Source organism: Castor canadensis, chromosome 8 (genome assembly GCF_047511655.1).
Source record: "Castor canadensis chromosome 8, mCasCan1.hap1v2, whole genome shotgun sequence".
NCBI classification, from domain to species: Eukaryota; Metazoa; Chordata; class Mammalia; order Rodentia; family Castoridae; genus Castor; species Castor canadensis.
The window spans coordinates 111098673-111123277 of NC_133393.1; the positions used below are offsets into that span (position 1 = coordinate 111098673).

At 34.2% G+C, this 24605-nt stretch overlaps 1 protein-coding gene across 1 annotated transcript in view; it reads right to left on the reverse strand.

The window, feature by feature from the left end:
• Positions 1 to 20612: 20612 nt before the first annotated feature.
• The window catches only part of Tspan8 (tetraspanin 8), a 30820-nt gene continuing 26827 nt past the window's right edge, over positions 20613 to 24605 (reverse strand). Inside the window, exon 8 of the mRNA XM_020186744.2 lies at positions 20613 to 20903. Within this exon, the coding sequence (XP_020042333.1) occupies positions 20850 to 20903 (54 nt within the window). The 3' untranslated portion in view covers positions 20613 to 20849. The remainder of the gene's footprint in view (positions 20904 to 24605) is intronic.

The window sequence follows — 24605 nt, forward strand, 5'->3', positions numbered from 1 at the left end:
CAAACAGTCGTAGAATTCTATTGAATTTAAGCATATGTATTTCAGAAAATTCGTACATTTCCATCTATCATACTGTTAAATAATTTACTCCACAATTATATTTAAAAATAATCCAGCCAATAATTTAAATCCATCAATTGTTCAACAAAGATTCAGTGGACACCTATTCTAGGCACTGGGATTTACAACAAATACAGATAATGTACTTGCTCATCTAAAGTTTGTCTACTTGGAGCTGCCGCCTTCTGTCCCCTTTTCCTGCTTCATGACACTTATCACTATCCACTATTATACATTTATTTGTTTATTGCCAATTTTCTCTATCATAAAGAAACTAACTTATTTAATGCTCTTTTACCAGCTCCAAATCAGCGCCTGACTCATAATTGGCTTTCCTTAACCTGCTGAACAAATAGGTAGAAGAACATGCCCAAGATTATATACCTTCTAAGAGAGTGAAATCAAACTCAAATGCAGATCTATCTGACCACAGAGCTCACACTCTTTAATTATACTCTCCATAATGTTCACGGACCTTTTAATTATGATACCCTCCAAATTAGGAGCAAGCTGACATATTCTACAATAGGAGTGCCCATTCAATAAAATGATAAAATCAATAAATTATTTTTAAATAACCATTAAAAGTTTACTGAATATTACTGAGAACATAATTTAGAGAAGGGGGAAAATTCAGGACATAAGACTGTGTGCACAACATGAGAGAAATTATTGAAAGATGATATAAAAACAGGCAAAAGGAAATGCACAAAAATTGTTAATTCTACAGAATGGTATTGAAGCAAGTTTTGCATTCTACTTTTTTACTTTTCTCTATTTTCTAAATGTCCTACTGAGGGCATGATCTCTTATGTAACCATAAAAAGAATTTTATACCTAAGTAGAGCTTTTCATGGAATAGAAGAGCGAAATAGGCTTACCTGGTAGGGAGAGTTTCAGAAGAAGGGATTTCCAGAAAATTAACTCACCTATCTCTGGGTTACTGGGTAAGGAAGTGGGGGGAGCATTAGTCAAATACACTTTGGGATTGAGATTATAGGAAGTTTTTCAAGCAGACTGAATCCAGACTTCATCTCAAAGTAATAGGTTGCCATTGAGTGTGTCTGTGTTAATAGGACAGCGCTGTTGAATGCCCAAAGCCTAAGTAATTGTGAGAAAAATGACAAAACCAGCGTACGGATTAACCACTACCATACTTATTTCTCCTCACTGACATACTTGTAGCTTTATCATTCCAGTTTGTATGCTGTGGATACTCATAAGGACACATTTGCTTGTCAAAAAGTGTTTTACTAAGAAATATTTACCATCACAAACATGGCAGTGTTCCATGTGCCAACACATTTCAGAAGAAGAACTTGACTTAAAAATATAACAGGAGCTGATGGAGTAGCTTAAGTAGTAGATTACCTATCTAACAAGTGTGAAGCCCTGAGTTCAAACCTCAGTACCACCAAAAACAAAAAAAGAATTAAAAAATACAACTTTTTAAATATAAAATTTCAATTAGACATTAGTTTTATTTTTTACTTCTGACATTTCTATTTCTTACTTGGAAACTGAGATATAATATAAGGACCTCCTTATTGCTCCTTTGAGTACTTTGTGTATGTGTGTGTGAAAATTCCTTTTTGTTAAGTTTTTAGTGCCAGAAACTTTCCATTTTACATAAAAAAATTTTTTTGGTTAAGAAATAAAGTTTTTGAAGCATGTATCTAGAACTAATCAGTCAGGGGTATATCAAACAAGGCAAAAGCAATAGACATGCTCTCATTAACAGAGACTCCCATAATACTTTAAGACTGATCAGTCAATATCTGTATCTTTTCTGTAGTGATAAGTAACTGCAGGAATTTAAAAAGCCAAACAATATCGTAGATATCCTTTTGAAGCAGAGTTTCAGAAGCCTTAAGAAATTTTAAAACTTTTTTCCATCTATTTTACCATGAAAACTCATACTCATGATTCTGTATATAGCTTAAATGTCATCTTTTTGTGAAGCCTACTACAGTCAAATCCTTTCGATGTTAAGTGAAACATTCAACTCAAACTGACTTAAAGGGGAAAGTGGTTCACATAATTAAGAAGTCAGAATTTTGACTTACATTGTCCAAGCTTAAAGCTACAGCAGAAAAAGTGCACTTTTTCCTAATAATTCCATCAGGAATCCTAGCTTGATTTTTCCAAAGACTGGCTTGGGTGTAAAACCCATCACTGAGGCTTGGGGCACAGAGTGATCTAACTAGCTGAAGGAATCCTCTCTTGGCAATCAGTGTAAGAAAGAAAAGGAGGGGCAAACACTTAGAGTCAAAGCAGCAGGAAAATGGATGGACTAGAGATCAACATGTTGAGTGAGATAAGCCAAGCTCAGAAAAACAAATATCAAATGATTATTATCATATGTGGGATCTAGACCTTAAAAATAATAATATGACATAAATGTAAAAGCAGGACTATTGGAATGAAGGACTGGACAGAAGGGGAAAGTAGGGAAGGAGAGATTGATGGGGATGAATCTGATCAAAGTACAGAATGTAATTACACTCGTTAAAAACTGTAAAATAAGCTGGGTACAGTGGTTCACAGCTGAAACTCTAACTACTTGGGAGGCAGAGATTGGGATGATTATGATTTAAGGCCAGTCTAGGCAAAACATTAGTGAGACCCTCTCCCCGCAACCAATGGTGCAGTGGTGCTGTACCTGTCACCCCAGCTATGTGGGGAAGCACAAATAGGAAGATGGTGGTCCAGATGAGCCTGGAAATAAACTCAAATTCCTATTCCAAACATGGCCATAGTAAAAAGGGCTGGCAGCATGCTCCAGTGATAGAACACCAGCTTAACAAGCACAAGGCTCAAGATCAAACCCAGTACCATCAATAAATAAATAAATAGTAAAGTGGAGGTATAAGAAAATGTAACAAAGGAGGTAAATTTGATCAAAGTACAATATATGCACCTGTAGAAATATCACAATGAAACCTAAACCTACACTATTAAATTGTAAGCAATTATTCATATGCCTACTTTCCTTGTCTCCTCAAGGACAGGACCATTTTTAAATCTATCTCTATAGCCCTAATCTGTCAGTCCCTTAACAATAAAGTAAAAAAAAAGAACATATGCTTTTCCTGAAACAACTAGAAGTTTTTTATGTAAGTTAGATCCAAAAGGAGAAGATACTATTATAAATTTTATTTCTGAAAAGTCATAAAATATTAATCATGAATTAGTTTTGAGACATTAAAATCAATTGAATTGCAGTCTTACACAGGTTATTTTTGCCAAACTGAGAAATTTGTCTTCACTCCAGTGTTACGAATTTGGTAGCTTCTTCTCCAGTTTGTTTTCTTCAGCTCATGCCGTAGACCAGGAGTTGGTAAACTTTTCTGTAAAGAATCAGGAAATAATTTTAGTCTTTGTGGGCCAAATGGACTCTATTGCAAGCACTCAAATCTGCTATTGTAGCACTAAAGCAGCCATAGACAATTCATAAACAAATGTCTGTGGTGTATTCCAATAAAACTTTACTTCTAGGTATTGGAATTTAAATTTCATATGACTTCACATGTCACAAAACATGCTCTTTTTTGTTCTTTAACCAACCATTAAAACATAGCAACTATTTTTAGCTCATAGACCATATTAAAAATAGGGTGGTTGGATTGGGAGCATGGCTCAAGTGGTGGAACACTTGCCTAGCAAGCATGAGGCCCTAAATTCAATCCCAGTAACACACATACACAGGGTGGCAATGAGACCACAAGCTGTAGTTTGCCTACTCACATTTTGTAGTAAATCTGAGGAAACTGGTTTTGCTCACATCACATCAACAAGCATATCATGCACCTACCATGTGCTAATGGCTAGCCTCTCTCCTTCACCAAATTTTGTTCAGATCAGACGCTCATTAAATAATATCATAATGCCATTCATCTTTCTTTATTTGCAAAATGGGGTTAAATCTTTACTTCATCACATCCTTTAAAATGCTTTTAACTTCAGTTGTTTTTATAAACAAATAATAAATAAAAAGTGTGATCAAAGAACTGTAAGATTTCAACCTATCTTCACTCTACTTTATCATAACTATATTTGATTATAATGATGCATAAGGAATTCTCAAAATCTAATTGTAGCTGCCTGTCCTGTGAGTGTACATGTCCTCATGTTTGTTCACTATGTTTATTAATCATCAACTTATGACTGCACTTGTGAGCAAGTAGATAGCAAGCTGACATGATTTAAGCAATGTGGGAAAGTCTTCCTGCCCCTTTATCCTAGCACTGTGCCCAAAATAGTAGAAATTCATTTATTTGAATCTCAATTAATCAAGCATTTATTCCCTTTAATCAATTGAAAGCAAAAAATACACATAAGGCTGAAACACTACTGTTTCAAAACAACTGTTTGACCACAGGGTAGAAAGAGGGTGAGAGTGGTGAGGAGAGCATTAAGAAAACATCTCTGAAAGGGAAGGTGAGATACACAGAGATATGTTTGTCACTTCACAGTTACATCTAAGATGATTTCCTTGTGTGAGTCAAAGCATAATGTTCCAATTCTCAAAAATATTAGCCTTCTTTTTCATCTGACGCCACCCATTGATAAGATTACTAAGGGAATAAATGGAATTATTCTTATTTCCTGAGCCTTTTATCCCTTTTCAAAGAGTCAAGTTTCTACACAATGGTAATAAATGAACCATGAACCAGAGCAGTTTGTGGAAAGTTTTACTTGACCTGTAACTTAGCTTTATAAATATTTCTAAAGTCATAAAATGATTATGCTTGAAAGATAATTGCTCAGAATGGTAGCACATAAACTCTGTTTAGGAAATTTGCAAGAACATAATACCCCCCAAAAAACTTCTTTTAAAATTATGGCTTCTAGCTATAATTTAAATGCATAATTTTATGTAGGATTTTCCTATACTAGGATAACTATGCAACTTTATATTGTAAAAAAGCACATATTTTATACAACTTATAAGAATATTTTAGTATTACAGTATTTTTTCAATTTTTTTTTTTAGGGGACATGGAGAGAAGGCAACAGAAAGAGGCAGGGTCAAAGGTAACACAACTGACATAAATCAAGAAAACAAACTATAAGGGAGAGAGATATGAATGCTACAATCCCAAAGTAGCTGAATAGTACTTTGATGTTTAGTAGCAAAAGAAAGGAATAGAAGACACAATAAACTATAACCAGTGAGATAGTCTTCCTGGTTTCAATCTTCCATTTATGTATTTTAAAATATTTATTGAATTTTTTGAGCAGCAATATTTTGCTATATATTGTACCATATGTTTTAAGGACTAGGATGCTTAACATACAATCCCTGATCCCACAGACCTGAGAAATATTGCTAGTGAAGGACATAGATATGTGAACAAATAAGCTTTTAAATTATACATTAGAATCCAGTAAATCCTAATATGCATCTACATCATTGCCTTTAGGAGCTATCTACAAAAACGAGGAACTAGAAAATGTGAGCATAAGTGTTTGATCAGACTGGAATCATGCTCTGAAAGTGTTACTAGACTTGAGACTTGGACCTTTTGAGTGAGTGACTGGAAATGAGACTTCTGCATCAAGTCATGATCCTCACTTATTATACTCTTAGTATAAAGGTAGAAAGAAAGATGGGCTGGTCAAACTTCACCTGGGGACATGGCAGGAAAAGTTGATGTGTCCATTTTAGGTTTTGGGAAGCAGAAATCTACCTTGAGAATTTAGAGCTGAATTCAAAAGTGAAAGTTAAAATTTGAAACTTATACTACTAAAATCATCTGAAAATAACCAAGCTCAATATAATACTAATATTAATATGATAATTTGTCCTATGAAAATATTAACCCTGGAAAGTTACTACAACCAAAGCACATGGAGATGCTCAAACACACAAAAAAGTGTGTATATTCTAAACTCCTCTAAAACCAAATTCATAATAAAAAGAAGTATAAATCAACAAAGAGTTAAGCAAAAGTCAACAAATAGAAGCCCAAGAAATTTGAAAAAGAATGAAAAGTTAATATTTAAAATGTTTAAGACATGACTTACAATATTGAAAGACATTTTCTTAAAAAATTAGACACAGCATAGAGATAGACATCATTAGCAAGCAAGTTTAAACACGTGACTATGTACAAAAATCAGTTATTTCTGTTTAGATAATTAATACAAATTTCACATAAGTTAAGTGAAATAAGCCAGGCACAGAAAAGCAAGTACCATATCATCTCACTCACATGTAGAATCTAAAAGAGTTGATCTCATAGAAACGGAGAGATTAACAGTGGTTAACAAAGTAGGAGGGAGGAAGATGGGCTGGGGAAGTGTGGATCAATGACTCTACCAAGTTACATTTAAGTAGAGTAAGAAGTTCTGGTGTACTATTGGTGACTGTAGACAACAATGTGCTTTCTAATCTCCTAGGCATCTCTCAACCCAATCAAGTTAAATCTAGATTAACCATCATGCTTAAAAAAGGCATGCAATTTAAAGAAATTATTAGACTACTATCAAAGGAAAGCATATTTACTAAAGAAACAAATAGAATTTCTAGAAATGAAAAATGTGATTGATATTAAAAGCAAAATGAGTGGACTAATCAGCATATTAGTTATAGCCAAAGAGTGAATTACTGAATTGGACATTCACTCAGACAGTTACAGAGAAGGAAAATAAATATAACAAATTAAAATATGTGAAGGCTAAACAGTAAAAACAAAAACTATCTACACATACATATAAAGTACAAACCATAGGTATCAGGTGACCAGATTATTTAATATCTCAAGGAGAGCACATTACAGTATAAAAGGGATAAAAAGAAAAGTAAAATTATAATTTTTAAACATGTGTATTAACTTATAAATAAGTTGATTTAATTTTAATGAGAGATGTTTAAGACAGTTCTATTTAAAATTATCAAAAATAAAATAATTTCTAAAAAAGTAACAAGACTGATTTCTGTACATTGAAGAAAAAAGGTTTTGTAGGTTTCGCAAACTTTAATGAAACAACTACAGAATAATTAGTATTGTACGTATTCACATATTTCATTCTACTTCTTAATGATGTCTGTGGCTAACACTATGTCATTGGATATATTTTTAGGGATTTATTTTTTAATATTACATTACTTTTACTTTTTAAATAAAATATCCTGAATCTTCTTCAAAGTTGGATTTCAATATTAACAAATTTAAAATTGTTAATATCTTCAATTGGCTTGTCTCCCCAGACCAAACTATGTTTAATTGAAAAACAATAGAATATTCAGATGTATTTGTAGGAAAACTTCAATTCTATTTTTTTCTTAATGAAATATATCAACACAAAAACATTTTTACAGCATTATCTTTTTGTCTCTATTCAGAGTAACTTCCTTCAACACATATTTCTATAAGAAAACACTTGTATATTAAATTGTCTCTATCATTCATTTGAAATTTTCATCTAACTTTGTTGAAAAATTATAGGACCTTTTATTTGATTACATTCCAGTACTAAGTATAAGTTTCCCGAGTAAAAATAGGAATTCTACAAAAAAGAGTCTTCTCCCAGCTGAATTTTAAAACATGTTAAATTCAAAATTATATACCATATACCATTTCCATACTTAACTCCTTTATTTTATCCCTTGATTTTGTAGAGACAAACTAATATCCCCCAGTTTGTAATATTTGTTTACAATAGTTAGAATTTGCTAATAGTTTAAAAAAACATTAAGTAACTTGATTAAAGCTTTCTAATTAATTTTAAACAAATAAAAATAAAATTTAGATTACATTACAATAAAAATTTAGATTACAAAAATTTCAATACTTATTATAGGAGATGTGGGTTAATGTAATAATTAGTTCTTTCATGGCTGAAAAGTAAAACTAAAATGGACAGCAAAGGGTGAAATTACATAGCACTGTGCTAAAGTATTTTCCTCAACACTGACTTTACCTTAGAGAGTTTTTATTTGAAAATTTCATCTTTTTCCCAATGGTAAATGCCTGTGTTTTCGTGTCTTTATGAATTATCAGTTGTAACACATTTTAAGAACATTTTTTCTTCATAGGATTTTCAATTTAGTATTGCTTTATCATGGTATTATCTGTAATTCATCAATATTTATTTATACTCATGTCAAATATTTAACCTTTAATATTAAACTACAGCATTATAACCCTAATGATACAAACAAGCTTAATCTAATTTATAGAGATTTGCTAAGGAAGATAAAACATCCACAGCAATCACTTTATGTCATACACCAGAACATTTGGAGTAAGCTGGGGATAATTAATTTAAAAGAATAGTCACTAGATGTAAGTTTTAAGTAATTGCTTTACAGAGTAACGATATGCAAACAGATATGTGTCTTTTGTCTTCGTGCGATCATAAAAGACAATGTGACCCTCTAATAGAAGGTAAATATCAAAATATTCAAGTTACATAAATGTCACATGTTAAACATTTACCTCCTTGTGAAAGAGAAATTCAGTACTTTTTATGTTTATTGAATATGCTTTCTTATTTTTAAAATTAGTCATTTTTCCAAGGAAATCAGAAATACTGGTTCAGAACACTAGCATCAAGTAGCATTCATTCTCATGGTCACCAAATATTCATATCCCCTTCCTTTCCATGTGTGGGTATATTAGATCTTGACCTAACGAAAACACTTCAAAAGTGTTGGAATGAACAGACATTTTACAATCTTGATTTTTGTTCATGATAAGCAAAGGGATATTTCTTTATTTGGGACTTCTGTGATTCATCTTAAAAATGTTTCATAGCTTTCATCATAGACTTTCTCACCTTTCATTAGATTTAATCCCAGGCATTTGATGACTTTTGATCTTGCTGTAAAAGGGTAGTTTTTCCCATTTGATTTTCTTCTAGTTTGTTGTTGGTGTATAGAAAAAATATGTTTTAATTAACATCATATCCATTGACCTTACTAAATTTATTTTTATTCCTCCTAGTAATTTACAGGCTCTATTTCTGTTTTTGTAATATTAGTAAATTGTGCTTTCTAAGGAATTTGTCTCCTTAATCTAAGTTGTCAAATTTATCACCATTAAGTTCCAAAATACCTTCTTCTTATCCACTGTTGTTTGTTCATTTTTGTTTTTTGAAATAGGGTCTCACTATGTAGCCCAGGTTGGTCTAGAACTTGCTATGTAGCCCAGACTAGCAAGTCATGAGGCTGCTTCAGCTTCTTCCCAATTCCCCCCAGTACCCTCCAGTGCTGGAATTACAGGCAGGTACCATCATGGCCACTTTTATTATAGCTGCAGGATTAGTAATACTGTCTTCCTTTTCATACTTTATATTAGAATATTGGAGGGTTTGTTCTCTTTTTTTAAATCTCTATTACTATTACTAGGAATTTTCAATTTTATTAACTTTTTCAAAATACTCAGTGTTCTATCTCAGGGTTATAAATATACCCTATTGTATTCTAGAAGTTTAATTCTAGAATTCAATTCCTTGCAAATGGAAGATCCGTTATAGCATTGCTTTGGTTACATCCAATTAAATTTGGTATGTCATGTTCTTATTTTTATTTAGTTCAAAATATTTTCAAATGTTATTTTATTTTTATGAATTATAAGTCATTTAGATTATGTTACTGAATTTCCAAGCATTTTGTAATTTTCTAGAATTTTTGTTGTTGACTTTTAATTGAATTTCATTGTGGTTAGAGTATGATTTCAGTATTTTAAAATTTATTAATATTTACTGTGTATCCAAACATATGGTGTCTGTTAGCAAATAATCCATGTGTGCTTGAAAAGAATGGGTATGCAATTAAAACCACACTAAGATTCCACCTCACCCCTGTTAGAACAGCCATCATTAGCAACCCCACTAACAAAAGGTGTTGGTGAGGATGTGGGGGGAAAAAGGAACCCTCCTACACTGCTGGTGGGAATGTAAACTAGTACAACCACTCTGGAAAAAAATTTGGAAGCTACTTAAAAAGCTAAACATTGATCTACCATTTGATCCAGCAATACCACTCTTGGGGATATACCCAAAAGACTGTGACACAGGTTACTCCAGAGGCACCTGCACACCCATGTTTATTGCAGCACTATTCACAATAGCCAAGTTATGGAAACAGCCAAGATGCCCCACCACTGACGAATGGATTAAGAAAATGTGATATTTATACACAATGGAATTTTATGCAGCCATGAAGAAGAATAAGATGGTATCAATCGCTAGTAAATGGATGGAATTGAAGAACATCATTCTGAGTGAGGTTAGCCTGACCCAAAAGACCAAAAATCGTATGTTCTCCCTCATATGTGGACATTAGATCAAGGGCAAACACAACAAGGTGTTTGATCACATGATAAAGCAAGAGCACACAAGGGAGGTATGAGGATAGGTAAGACACCTAAAAAACTAGATAGCATTTGTTACCCTCAAAGCAGAGAAACTAAAGCAGATACTTTAAAGCAACTGAGGCCAACAGGAGAAGGGGACCAGGAACTAGAGAAAAGATGAGATCAAAAAGAACTAACCTAGAAGGTAACACACATGCACAGGAAATCAATGCGAGTCAACTCCCTATATAGCTATCCTTATCTCAACTAGCAAAAACACTTGGTCCTTCCTATTACTGCTGGTAGCGAGGGGTAAGGTAGGGAGGGGTAAGAGAGGGGGGTGGGGGAAGGGGGGAGAAGTGACCCAAACATTGTATGTATATATATGAATAAAATGTCAACATGTTAAAAAAAAAAAAAAGAAAAGAATGAGTATTCATTCTTCATTTGGGTGTAATATTCTGTGTCAATTAAAGCAAGATGAGTAGTGATATCAGTCAAGTTCCCTGCAAACTCATTTTTTGCTGCATCCTCTGTTGTTTGGTAAAAAATTTTCGTTGATGTATTCACATCTATGGGGTTTTCTGTATTCCTTTTCTGTTCTGTTGTTTTTACTGTTTTTAGATGCAAACATATCTTGAATCATTATGACATACTGATGAGTTTTATTAAAAGACATAGAAAACTATTAAAAAGATAATTAGAGATGCAAAGGTTTAATATCACAATGATATTTAAATTAAAATTTCTAAAAATTAATGTATATATTAGATGTAAGACTAAGTACAATTCCAATGATTTTCCTCTGAATTAAAAAATTTATCCTATAATTCATAGAGGAATTAAAAACAAAAATAGACAAAACAATTTTTATGTAAGAATATAAAAGTCAAGATTCACATTTTATTATTCTTACAATTGCAAATAAACAGAAATTAAATCAGTGTCATATCATAATAGAGATTGAATCTGCAGAAAAGAAAAGTTAAGAACATACGTTTCTCTATTCTTGATTTTGGCACATGACACAAGTTACATTACAAATCGGTGGTCATGTATAAGACTAATTAATAAATGGTTCTGGTACAGTTGTAAGGAAAATCTATTTACTTCATATATGCAAAAAATAAAGATTTGTGATTTCTGGTTTTGAAAAACTACAGACTAGATATTTTGAATTGAATTAAATATTTAAGAATTTATTTAAATGTTATAATCCTTTTGAATGCATTGCTACACTGGCCAACAAACAAATCAATAAACAAAAAGAAAATTCCAAAAAGAGATGCACAGAATCCAAAATGATGGAATGCCGTAATCCTGTGGTCCAATGTGCACCACAGCAAGTTGCCTTCCAGGAAGTGCAGCTAAATCTTGGAGAACTTTAGTTCCACTTTGATGGCTGCATGAAGGCCTTCGGTCTACCTAAAGTAAGGGCTCTAGCAGGAAATCTCCACGTACAGCTGCTATCCCAGAGTTCTCTACCTGCTGTGTCAAAGTGAAGAAGAAATAACCTTGCTATGTATTTAGACCTATGTGAAAGTTTCCAATCAGTAAAAATATCAAACTAGATACCAAAGGTTTGTAGCCACAAGACCTCATTCAGACTCTATGGTCTTGATCCCTAGTGCTGCAAGTAAACAAAAAATGTAGCTATAAAAATCATTAAGTAAAATTAGTGAATGATACATGTTTTTGATAAATAAGTTTTATATATGCATATACTGGAAAATTACACAGCAATAAAAATTAACCATATAGAACTGCACTCAATAATGTGGATGAATTTCATCAACATTAAGTGATCAATGTTAAGTGAAGAAGCCAGACAAAAGTATAAAATATATAAAAGTACAAAAAGTTTAAAAAAATTGTGGTGCTGGACATCAGGATTATATAGTCTCTGGAAAGATGAATAAAGGGACTTCTGATCTGGAGTTATGTTCTGTTTCTTGATCTCTACATTTTTATATTAATTATTGACTTTTCCTCACTGAATTCTGCAAAACTTAAAGTTTTTAACAATAATAATTATTTATTATATTAATTTGGGGGCCAGTAATTAGAGAGAGGCTTGGCTAGGTACTTTCAGATAAGGATCTCTCATGGTTACAGCTAAGCTGTGGTTGGGGCTGCAGTCATCTGGAGGCTTGACTGAAGCTGGAGGATCTGTTTCCAAGATGGTTCAGGTATGATTGTTGGCAAGAAGCCTTATTTATTTCCTCACTAGCTCTTGGCAGGAGGCCTTAGTTTCTCATCACAGATTTTGTGAAAGGTCTGCTTGAGTGTCCTCCAGAGCAAGTAGTTCAAAGGCAAAAGAAAGCTGCAATGCTTTTTTTGACTACTTTTGCAACTCATCTGCTATCATTTCATCACTTTCTTCAATGGAAGTGTTGGTTGGCAAAATCTTATTTCTTCAATGGAAGAAAGCATTAAGTCTGTCCCACACTTATTAGCAGTAGAATTACACTTTATTTTTGAAGGGTTGACTAACAAAACATTGGCACATTTTTAAAACACTATACTTAGAGGTTATTCCCAAATATATATCACACTTCAATTAGAAGTTAAAATAATAACAATTTCAAGATTTTTTTTTAAATGAGCATTATTAGAGAAAAGTATTTCTTCCCTACATCTGATGTTTCTTCCATGTCCATGGAGCTCTGTTTGTTCCAGCCCAACACCATCTACCCTATTGGCCCTGTCCCCAGGGAATATAATGGCCAGCTGCGGATGAATAATCTAGGTAGTCATGCAATGTTTAGCGTCTCCTTCTTCCCCTATGGACAATAGTATATCCCTTCGATTACTATGTTGTGGAAGGATTTTGTAGTTTGGGCATTATCTGAAGACTTTTTCTGAACATTAAGAAATAAAATCGAAAGTAGAATTTCTAGACCAAAGTAACAGGTCAAGAGACAACTCACCTGGATTGGATTCATGGGACATGGATTAGAGTATGTAGGTAGAGCATGGCTTCTTTGTTGGTTGGCAAAAAATCTTACTTGTATTAATTATGCAAAGAGAGGTTTTACCATTCAGTGGTCAACATTTAAGTATTACAGTGTGCCCTTGCAAGTGATTGCTGCATATGGCTGTTTTATCTACAAATAAGTGGCTGTTTTACAGAGGCAGTGTATTACTCAGCTGTCTGATGCTGTAATAAAAAACCTGAGATAATCAGCTCAAAAAAGAGAAAAGTTTCATTTTGGTTTATGGTTTTGGAGATTGCAGTCTGTGACTGGGGCCAACCAAGGCAGTATGTCATGGGGGAACATGTGATGGGGAAACTAGTTCACCTTATGACTGGGAAAGACGGAGCAGAAGATACTGGCATCCTACCATTCTTTGAGGTGTGCCCCTAATGCCCAGAAGAGTTCCCATTAGATTCTACCTCTGAAAGGTTCTACCACCTCCCAATAGTGCCACAGGTGGGGGACCAAGTCTAAAACATGTTTTTTTGTTTTGCTTTGTTTTGTTTTTGGAGAGAAATGAGCCAAACCATAGCAGACAGCTTCATGGAAATCATCCTTGGCCTGTGCAGGCCTCAGGAAAGGCATGGAGGAAAAAGGATTGGGATTTAGAGGACAGGTGGTGAAGAAATCATTTCAAATCTCAGGAAAGGTCTGAGCCACAAGAGCATTCTAAGTCAAATGGTATTTGACCATAAAGATATAAGGATAATTACATGTGAAAGTAACCTTTCAGAGGTAGTAGGGAAAAATAACAGTTCTTTATATTTCTCAAATATATAGTGTTTCCAAGATATTTTTAGATTTTTTTATGGTTGGATGTTTCCCAGGAAAGAAAGTTGGCTCTTCCTTCAGAAATTTGTTCCTTCTATCTAAGGATTTTTAGACCTTTGGATCTTTTGAAAGTACTTTCAAAAAGTTGAGAACTTTGAACCACTGTGGGATACTTAACAAGGATAAAAATGGTATTGGAGAGTTAGCCAGCATCACACAGAGCCAAGCCCACATCTTAATTTACAAGCCACGGTTCCAGTTTCCAGACCCATGAGATTCTCCCAATTCTCAATATTTCAAGTACTAACCATATTCTAATGTGCATTATAAACACTTGATACCTACTTATTTCTGAGTATTTATTGAGCTGAATGTACCTGACTTTCCTATCTCTGTATTAAGCCTTATGTCACTAAAAAAAGTTTGCCAATTATTATAGATTCCACTTACGAACTTATTAATGATTTCTTGTTTGTTTGTAACATTCCTGATAATTTTCATTTCCAATGTTGCCATGAACCCTAACCTGTTTTCCAAAGTCACAATTTCTGCCAAGAACAACATGTTCTATTGGAATCACTTGAAAGAGTGTCAAAATTACTCTTGGAGATACTGCGAGCCAGGTGCAATGTCGTGTTTGCCTCAGCTAGTTATTGTTCTTGGCTTTGCCACAACTGATACTCAGATTGTATTAAATAGGCATGACTTACTTGAGTCTCACCTTGCAAGCACAGCTGACAGAGCTCTCTCTATTTGTCTCTATGCATGCTGTTTAACATCATAATGATTCCAGATTACATCCCTTTTCATTTACTGTCTGTCACTTTCTGAGGATCAGTTCCTGGCCCACTATCTTTTTCTGTATTTTAGGTTCCACGATTTAATACAAGAGCTAGAGAGCAGCCTTGGAAAGAGATTCTAAGCAGAAGATTTATCATTTCGTGGAGGGATTATTATCAAAATCCAAATTTCAAATCTTAGAGCTTTAAAGATGAAGTTGTTGATACCCTAGACTTTCTTTGAATTATGAAGAAGCTTCACAATCAAAAATAAAACTTGACTAAGTGTGTCTTTAAGTACTTGTGCTCATTGTGATTATTATTACAATAATGTTATACTCCTAACATTTATTGAGTACTAACCTTATTTTACGTTCTTAACATTGCATGTATTGTCTCATTTAATCTCCCAATAGCTCCGTAGATTTCTCTTTATCCTTGCTTTTGAATGATACACGGAGAAAATAAGTAAGATGTCCAAGATCACTCAGCTACTAGATGGTGAAATCATGATTTTAATCCTAATAAGTGCTCTTCATCACCATCCACTATCACAAACAGAGAAGATGAAAGTGTTAACTAAACACATTTCTCTGTTGAAAATGAACAGTATATTCTAATCTGTCTTGCAATCAAGTTAATTGGTTGTAAGTGACATACCTTATTAACTTTCATTTACATATGTAGCAATTTTAATGTCTTTAAAAATGTAAGAACAATTTCTTCTTCAATTAATGTTGGTTGGGCAAACATCTACCAATTACCAAGTTATTTATGGGTAGACCACAAAGTTATAAAAAAGACACATTTCTGGTTTAAAGTTTCTGCCAAGATTAAAGAGGAAGACAAGGAAACACATCTATGAAATATAGTGGGATAGACCTTATGAAGGGTGTATACGCATAGTATAAAGGTGGGGGGGAGGAAACCACTCCATTTGGCTTTATGGCAATAGTCAGTATACTCTGATGTTCACACAATATCCTCAGCAATTCAGCTACTCTGGAAAGAATCTAAAATTCTAGTTCTTAGTCAAATCAGCTTTTCTTCAACAGACATAATAAGGTGTACTTGTTTAATAATATAACATATGGATCTGAAAAAACTAAGAATAATTCTAGTCACAGAATTGCTGTGAGAATTGAACAAGTGAACTCTTTAAAATAGTATCTGACATGTAACAGTTATTACATAACTTATCTATTTTTATTATTATTAGGAATAAATGCATTGATATTCAATGAAATATCATCATAAGGTAAGAATGGATATCTTTCTTCAAATGGACCAAATGATAGTAATGACAATTTATCTTTATTGAGTTATTAATTTATCATGCTAAGGTCTAGGGTACAAATTCAATTCAGGAGCTCAGGCATACTTGGGGGAGTTTATAATAAAATGCAGACAACAAAAAATGAGCCAAAACATGTTAGGATAAGTGGTATATAGTCCTGACTGAATCCAGGGAGAATGTAATAGAGGAGGTGACATTTTAGCTAGACCTTGAAGGAACCCAACTAAATGAACATGAAGGTCATTAGTGGCATAGGCAGTAACCTGGCAAAGATGAGCAGAAAGTCAAAGGCTCATGAGGTGTGCATGAAAGAATGTCTGGAGATGAATAAGGAAAGGTGGACTTGGCTCTTAGGAAAGGTCTTGTAGTCTATGGTGGACCATGAAAGTATCTGTAAACTTGGGAGAGTGATATAACATGATAACATCTGATTTTGAGGCATATCACTCCTGTAGCACCATGGAGAATGGATATAAAGAAGCAAAAAAATAAATGTACGAAAAGATTACTGCAACAATCCAACCTCAGAAGGAATTGTGAGATGTCAGATTGAGTGGTAGTGACAGAAGCAGAGAAGTGGACAGATTTGAGAAGCATCTACCAAGTTTTAGTATAAATTTCATTTATTTAAATTAGTATAGCTATATGGTTGTAAACATAATGAAGAAAATTCCTATATTTCTCTGAATTGGAAGATTATTTCCATTTCCATTGAATTGACAATTTGAGGGGATTTCTTTTTGTTCTGTTTTTGCTATTATTCTTAAGTAATTTAATCAAATTTAATGTATTTTTAATATTCTGGTTTAATTTGGGAAGCATGAAGGTAAAGAATGAACTCACTCTGAATTGAGCTTAGATCTGAATTAATATCCTTCAAGAGAGTGAAACCTTCTCTCATATTCATGTTCAATACCTGAAACAAGATTAAAACCTATGTGAACTACCACAAGAAAATAAATATTCTGCTTTTAAAATGCCTACAGATGGAATCTAAGCATACTTCAGAAGTTAATATACACAGATTATTAGCAATAGTAGGAAACTTAAAATTTCTAATTTAAAGATGGGAAAATTCAAGTTAAGTGTCTTACAAGGGTCACAAAGCCAGCAAGTTGTCAGAGCTCACTTACATCTACTTCTGACCCTAATCTAATTCACTTTCCAAGTCACATGTATAATTACTCATACGTGATTCTCTAAATATGGTCTCTCCACCCAGCACTACTAACATTTGGAATGGATAATTTCTGCTGTGGGGCATGTTGCTGTTCATTGTAGAATGCCTGACAGTATTCCTAGCTTCTGCCCACCAGATGTCAGTAACACCCCCTCTGACACCAATGGTGATAACCAAAAAGGTCTCCAGACATTGACAAATATCCTTTAGCGGCAAAATGGCCCCCTGTTAAGAACAATTGTGTGAAGTCTATATTCCTAAAATGCCAAATCCTCATTATACTTTTCACCATTTTTATTCCCTTTTCTCAAAAAACTTCTGTACCTGTGTGCCTGCTTGCTAATTCTCCAATTGCTATGTCCATTCTCAATCCAGTTCTTTCCAGTCCCAGTTCTGCTTTGTATCAGTGGAAGCTATTCTTAGATTCTCTTGCTTTCTGGCTTCTAGGTGGGTTCAGCCAATGGAGGTCTGGCAAACGTTTAAAGTGGGCAGAGAGGAAGAAGCCACGGCACTTCTCTGTCTCCTCTGTTCTGATAATAACTGTTGTGTAGCTCTTACTCAACAGCTATGGCTCCTATTCCTGCTAGACAAATCCTTCCTCTGTGGTTCTTGCCATGGTTCCATCTTCTACCAGGTGGCCCTGGATCCTGGAGTCTGATAGCATTTTTTCTGTCCTTCCAGTCGTAAGGATGGTAGCAACTTCTTACTGTTGCTAATCTCTGGTTTACTTTGAATTCCCATTAGGCTTCTTACTTTTCCCACCATCTTTGTAACTAACTGCTACGGAATGAGTTGGGTCCCCCTAAAGTCCATATGTTGAAGCTTCATCTCCCATTGTGGAGGTATTTGAAATAAAGGGAAGAATCTTGAGCTGATAGGATTATTTTCCTCATGAGGACATATAAAGTTCATGCTCTCCACCTCCCATCCATGTGAAAACACAGCAAGAAGTTGTTGTCTAGAATCCAGAAAAACAGCCCCCTTCAAGAACTGACTGCCAGCAAATTGATCTTGAAATTCTCAGCCTCTAGAATTCTGAGAAAAGAAATGTCTGTTGCTTAAGTCACTCAGTGAGCTATATATTGTTATGGCAGTCCACGCTGACTAACCCAGTAGTTTCTTGTCCTATATTCCCATTGTTTGAAATGGCTGGAGGGTTTCTGTTTTTCTGCCAATGCTGACTGGGTTCTTTATATCATTGATACCATATATTATCTATTGAGCCCCTAATACATACTATGCAAAGACACATTAATATTCGCTTTCTTACTGTTTCTCTCAACATTGTAAAGATGAAATGACATGTCATAAGGAGCATATGAGACTGAATCACAGCTCCTTCACTTAACAGCCATCAGTCCTAATAAAAGTAAGTGAATCTCTCTAGACCCTAGTTTTCTTGTCTATAAAAAGGGTCTACTAATAGTACTAACCTAAGAAGAGGGTTCTGGATTAAATAAATTAATCTATATAAAGTGCTTATACTATGTTTAGGCATCTCAGTAAATCTAACTCTTATTTTTTAGCAATAACTTACTGAGCCAATTCCAAGCATTGTGTACTGTTACATAATACAAACAAGAAACGATCAATGTCTTTGAGGAGCTTCAGTGTACTAACAGAGGCAAACATTTGAGCATATAATCATAATGAAATATGGCAAATTTATAGGTTGATACCTTCTAAGGAAGCCAACACTATGAGCAATCAGTATTTGAGTGGCACTTGTTAGGGTCTACATCTGTGATCTTCCAATTAATAACTGAGTCTGGGCAAGTTACCTAACTTCTCTAAACCTCAGTTTTCTTACCTGGAAAGATGAGGCTAATAACAGTAACTACTTCATCAGGATATGGAGAGAAAAATGAGGTAATGAAAGTATAGCTTCTCAAATAGTTCCTGGAAGATGACATGTACTCACAGATGGATAGTGATTTTTATCAATGACAGGGAGCACAAAATAGGGGTGGCTAACCCAGTACAGCTTGCCCAAATTTCTCACTCCTTGACCACTCACTCTGATTTACTTGATAATAACTACCTTCCTTAACTTTTTCTCCTTCTCAAAAGAGGGAATTGTGTCTATCATACCTTTCCAGTATAAGTATAAACTATTACAATGACTTTAGAAAACTTCTTGACAGAATCTATTAAAGCTAAATGTGTATATACCAAACAGTTCCATCCCTGAATATATATATCCCAAAATGCATATATATATCAAAGCACATGTAAAGGGATGTTTATAGCAGCTTTATTCATAATAGTGCACTCAAATGCCCATCAACAGAAGAATGAATAAATAAATACATTGTGATATATTCATACATAATGGAACATTTCATAGCAATAAGAATAAACTATATTATATGCAACAATATCACAGACAAAGTGCTGAGAAAAAGAAGAATGCATACCTTATTTTTACATCTAGTGATAGTTTAAAATCAGACAAAATGAATCAATGGCCAAAGGAATCAGGGAAATATTTACTGACAAGGTCAGTATACTGGTACACGTTTACCAACCAGCACTCAAAAAAAGCCCTCATTTTATAGCATTTGCAAATTTCTGTGGTGCAAATACTCCCACCGTGGTAGATTACAAGCTACCAATGTGACACTACTGAACACAGATTTGGGGAGAGATACATATGTGTACAATCTGCTTTGGCAAGTCTGCTTGAGCCACCTCCAGCATGGGAGATGGCATGAATGAGTATTCCCTGTATAGTACTTACAAAGGTACACACATACACTCTTAAGGTTTATTAACATTTATTGCATACATGTTACACTTCGGTAGAAAGTAAAATTCAGAATGTTTCTGAGAGTTAGAAAGAAAACATAGTTATAACTGTTGTGTCCCAGAGGAATATCCAGAGAAGTACCAGAGATTCAGTGTCTGAGAGATGGACACTCAGATTTTCTTGTTCCCACAATAAACAGTTAGTAAAAGAAAGACACTATTAGCAGTCAGTGACACAGAAGAAAGGAGATGGGTACTCTTGCAGCTGGACCACTCTCCAGTATTTCCACTTCAGGCTTAGTTCAATCTTATCACCAATGGTTGCTACACTTCACAAAAGAGAGTCTTGTTTCTGAAAATCCCGTATTCACTGCCTTAACTATCTATGACCCTGTCACTTGGAAACAAAGATTATTCCCCTGGGTGGGTCTAGATGAACATTGTAAGCATAGAACCACCTGAACACAATGATCAGACACAAAAAAGCAGCAATGTGAACAATGTTCTTTTTATTTTGAGTAAAAATAGACATTCATTTTATTCTTCTTACATCCCTCAAATCTTAAATATGTTCAGTATGTGTGGAAGATACCTGTCAATCTAGTTAAATGAGATATTTTAATAAGACAGCTGCTCCTGATATATACAGCACTCATACATTTGAAGTCACAAAGCCAAAGCAAAATTTTAAAGGAGCTTGGCTGATGATAGCTTGACACATCCACAGGTTCATTTGCTTCCAATCTGGCAATAGAGGACCATAGAAAACACCAAACCAAGTATCTAGTGGAAAAAAAAATAATGGAATTAGCATGGAAGTAGCATGAATCTATCCTGGAAAATTAGACTCCAGTGGATTAGAGCAACACTGTAAATTGTGTGTGTTTGTGTTTGTTTTAATCAGGGTTTTTCAGTTGGCCAATCATCCTACAAGGGCCCTACTTATTTGTGCCATATCTGATGCCACCAGAGGACCCCCCCCTCCCTTCTCCAATGTACACATTTTTCTGTAGGGCATCTTCCCTGGAGCTCTGGGGAACTCAGGCTTCTGAGAGCTAAATATACCTATTGCTTCCAAAGAAAGACTGTGGTCATCTGGCTTAGATCATCTGCATAAAAATCAAGGAGTCTAAAATTTCTCTTGCTATAGAGAGGTAATGCTAGGCATTACCTAGAGGAGTGGAAAAAATGAAGTAACTTTTTTAAAACAAAATGCTTCTAAACTATGGGAAATAGCTTGATTCAGGAAATTCCTTTGAAGTGACAAAGCACAACTGAAAATGTGGGGCATAATTTCCATCTCATTAGCTTTTGCAAGAATAAGGGACTCTAAAACTTGTTCTACTTGGCTCTGCAGTTGGTGACCTGCATTCTGTGACTTTGATGATGACAGAAAGGACCTGCGTGCATTACGAGTTTCCTCCCTACCAGCCCTCTTTGAAGGGAGGCAGGAGGAGAGTCAGGTGCCATTATGCTGAGTCATCACAAACACTCCTCCTGTGTTGATCTCTGCTTGCTAATGCCTTTCTGAAAATGTAATTCAAGTGAGAGTTATTGCCCAATATTTCTTCCTTCTTAAAAAGAAAAAAATAGGCATCAATTTACTGAAGTAATGATTTTCACTCAGAATACCCTCAAATTCAGGTCTGAAATTTAACCTTTTTGCCTTGACAAACTTTAAGTTTGGGGGACAAATGTCAGAAAGGAATAAAGAAAATGGGTAAAGTAATGAAATAAGGCAACTGTCATCTTTTATTGCCACACCCTTAAAATTGAAGCTTATCACTCAACAACAGGGCAGACAGAATGCAGAGGGAGGGCAGTATTCAATCAAGAAACTGAAAGAAAAAGTTTCAAAATGGTTTTTGAACCTACTATTTACACTAATATCACACTTTCTAGCACTTCTGTCTCCAAAACTAACATTTATGATGGTTTAGGAAAACAAAAAATAAGAGATTCATCATTTTATAATGTAGCTAAAACTTGCCAAAAGGCATGCATGGGTTCCCATATTCTGTAACAGTCTAAAAAATTTGGTAAAATTACTATTTCTCTTCTAACACTATTCCCCTTTTAAGTGACAGGAAGTTCTATTAGTGGGATCTTCTGTCCTCTTGCAAGTAATGACTACAGAGTATCAATAGACTTTTTTTAAATTAAAGAGAGACAGTACTGACCACTTTTTTGTGCTTATAAGTTGCTAGAGTCAAATAAGGAGAGCTAAGATAATCTGCTTATTTAAGTGTAAATAATGAGAATTCTCAAAATGTGGATAAACTTACCATACAGAACAAAGTATTTTGTATAGATTCCTAACATCTAATCTGAGAAGAACAAAACCTTCAAAGTAAATACTGATCTACCCCATCAAAGCCAATGCCAAAGGTCTAAGTATGAGAGGATTCTTTTTCCTGCATACATTTTCTGTAAAGATGATCTGAATATATTTTCTGTGAGGAGATGATTACTTCTGTTTCCTTAAAAATATTAGTGGTGCTGGGTGCTGATAGATCATGCTTGCAATCCTAGCTACTTGGGAGGCTACGATCAGGAGGATCAAGGTTCAAGGCCAGCCTAGGAAAATATTTTATGGGACTCCCATCTCCAAAATAACCAGAGCAAAATGGACTGTAGGTACGGCTCAAGTGCCTGCATTGCAAATGAAGCTCTGATTTCAAACCATAGTACCACATGATAGATGATAGATAGATAGATAGATAGATCGATAGTAGATAGATAGATTTTAGAGGAGATTTCTCTCCATGTATCTTTTTGCTTTCTTGAATTTGAACTTGGGAAACAAAGATGTTAGGCAATTCATCCTAATGATTCTAAGAATAAAGTACATTTTGGCATTATATTTTTATAGCCTGGATAGCAGATTATTTTCAAAGTTCCTTTTTGAATAAAGGAAGAAGAAATATAACATGATTTTCTTTTTCTTAAAACCCTAGAGAGAAGGTAGGCTTTAGATTGAGACACTGAACAAAAAAAAGTTTCAAATAGTTCTTTGAGCCAACTATTTACCATTTCTACAGACAGTCTAGAAATCACACTTATTTAACTGGTATAACTCAAAAAATGGTTGCATTTCATGACAATACCATACAAATTCCATACCTGCAAATTACTGTGCTATAGGATTTTATTAAGGTATTTCCCTGTACAGATCTTTAGAAGAACCAATAAAATGTCTAATCATGCAACAAATACATGAAGTATACCAATTTCATAAAATATTGAAATTCACTTTTCCTCTTACAATCTTATTTTCTACTAGTTGTATTTAGATTCTTGGCAATGCATTTGGCTATGATATGAAAGATAATCAATCTCCCCAATTGGTTATGTCCTTATTGTTTGGGGGCTCTGCTTTCAATAAGCTTCTTAAAAGCATCTGTAACTTGTAGACAGTCATAGTTGAGTATCTGTTTTGGGTCTAACATGAAATTTAACACTTAATATTGAATACCTCATTAAAGTCTACTCTCCCAATCTTTCTTGTTGTTTTTAGTGGTTTATTTGGGGGGGGAGACAAGTTGCCACTATATAGCCCAAGCTGGCCTTTCACTGTGTTTAGCTCCCAATCATATTTATTTATGGTGGTGGGAATCAAGACTCAGGGTCTTACACATATTATGTTCAACGCTATGTTGGTGATCTATACTCCCAGCTCCAATCATTCATTTAAAACCTACTCTACCAAGATATGTATATATGTTGTATGTTTCTGCAAATATGAGGATATATATATATGTATATGCACATATATACATATATATTCAATTTTCATTCATCTCTACGGCCATTAGCTCTTATTTCTAAATTAGCATAAATTTAGACTACAAAGTAAATAAACAAAGATCATTTTACAAAGCCAGAACCAAGAGAAACAGACCTAATGCACAGTACAACTTGATTATCATCACATATGTGATACAAAGAAAACTGGCCATATCCTACCAACAAAGAATGCTTCACAATTAGATCTATTAATTTGGTCTACCAGAAACTAATACTCAGTTTTCCACTAGTGATCCCTTTCTCTAATAGTTGGCTGGGAAATTCTACCAGTAACTTATAAATGACCACTTAGAGGACTAAATTGCTTTAGTCTGAACTAAAATTCCTGCCCGGCAGTGATGTGGCACAAGTAAGAGGTAGAAAGCTAACAGAAAGCCCAAGGGGACATTGCATAGCACTCCATGAGAGTGAAACAAATTACTCAGCTGAGCTCACCAACTTTCAGAGGCATTCACCAGGGAGATACCTGACATTGTTTGAATTCTTGCTAATGCACTGATGTAGGATTGTGAGTGAATTTCACTCACATGATACCTAAATTACACAAGATCTGAAATAATTCCATAAATGCTTCTCTTTAACAATTTTGTTAAAAATCTTTTTAGGTTGTGTAAAATGTATCCTTCCTACACTAAAGAACCATGCCAAGGAAGTTTATCAGTATAAAACTCCTACATG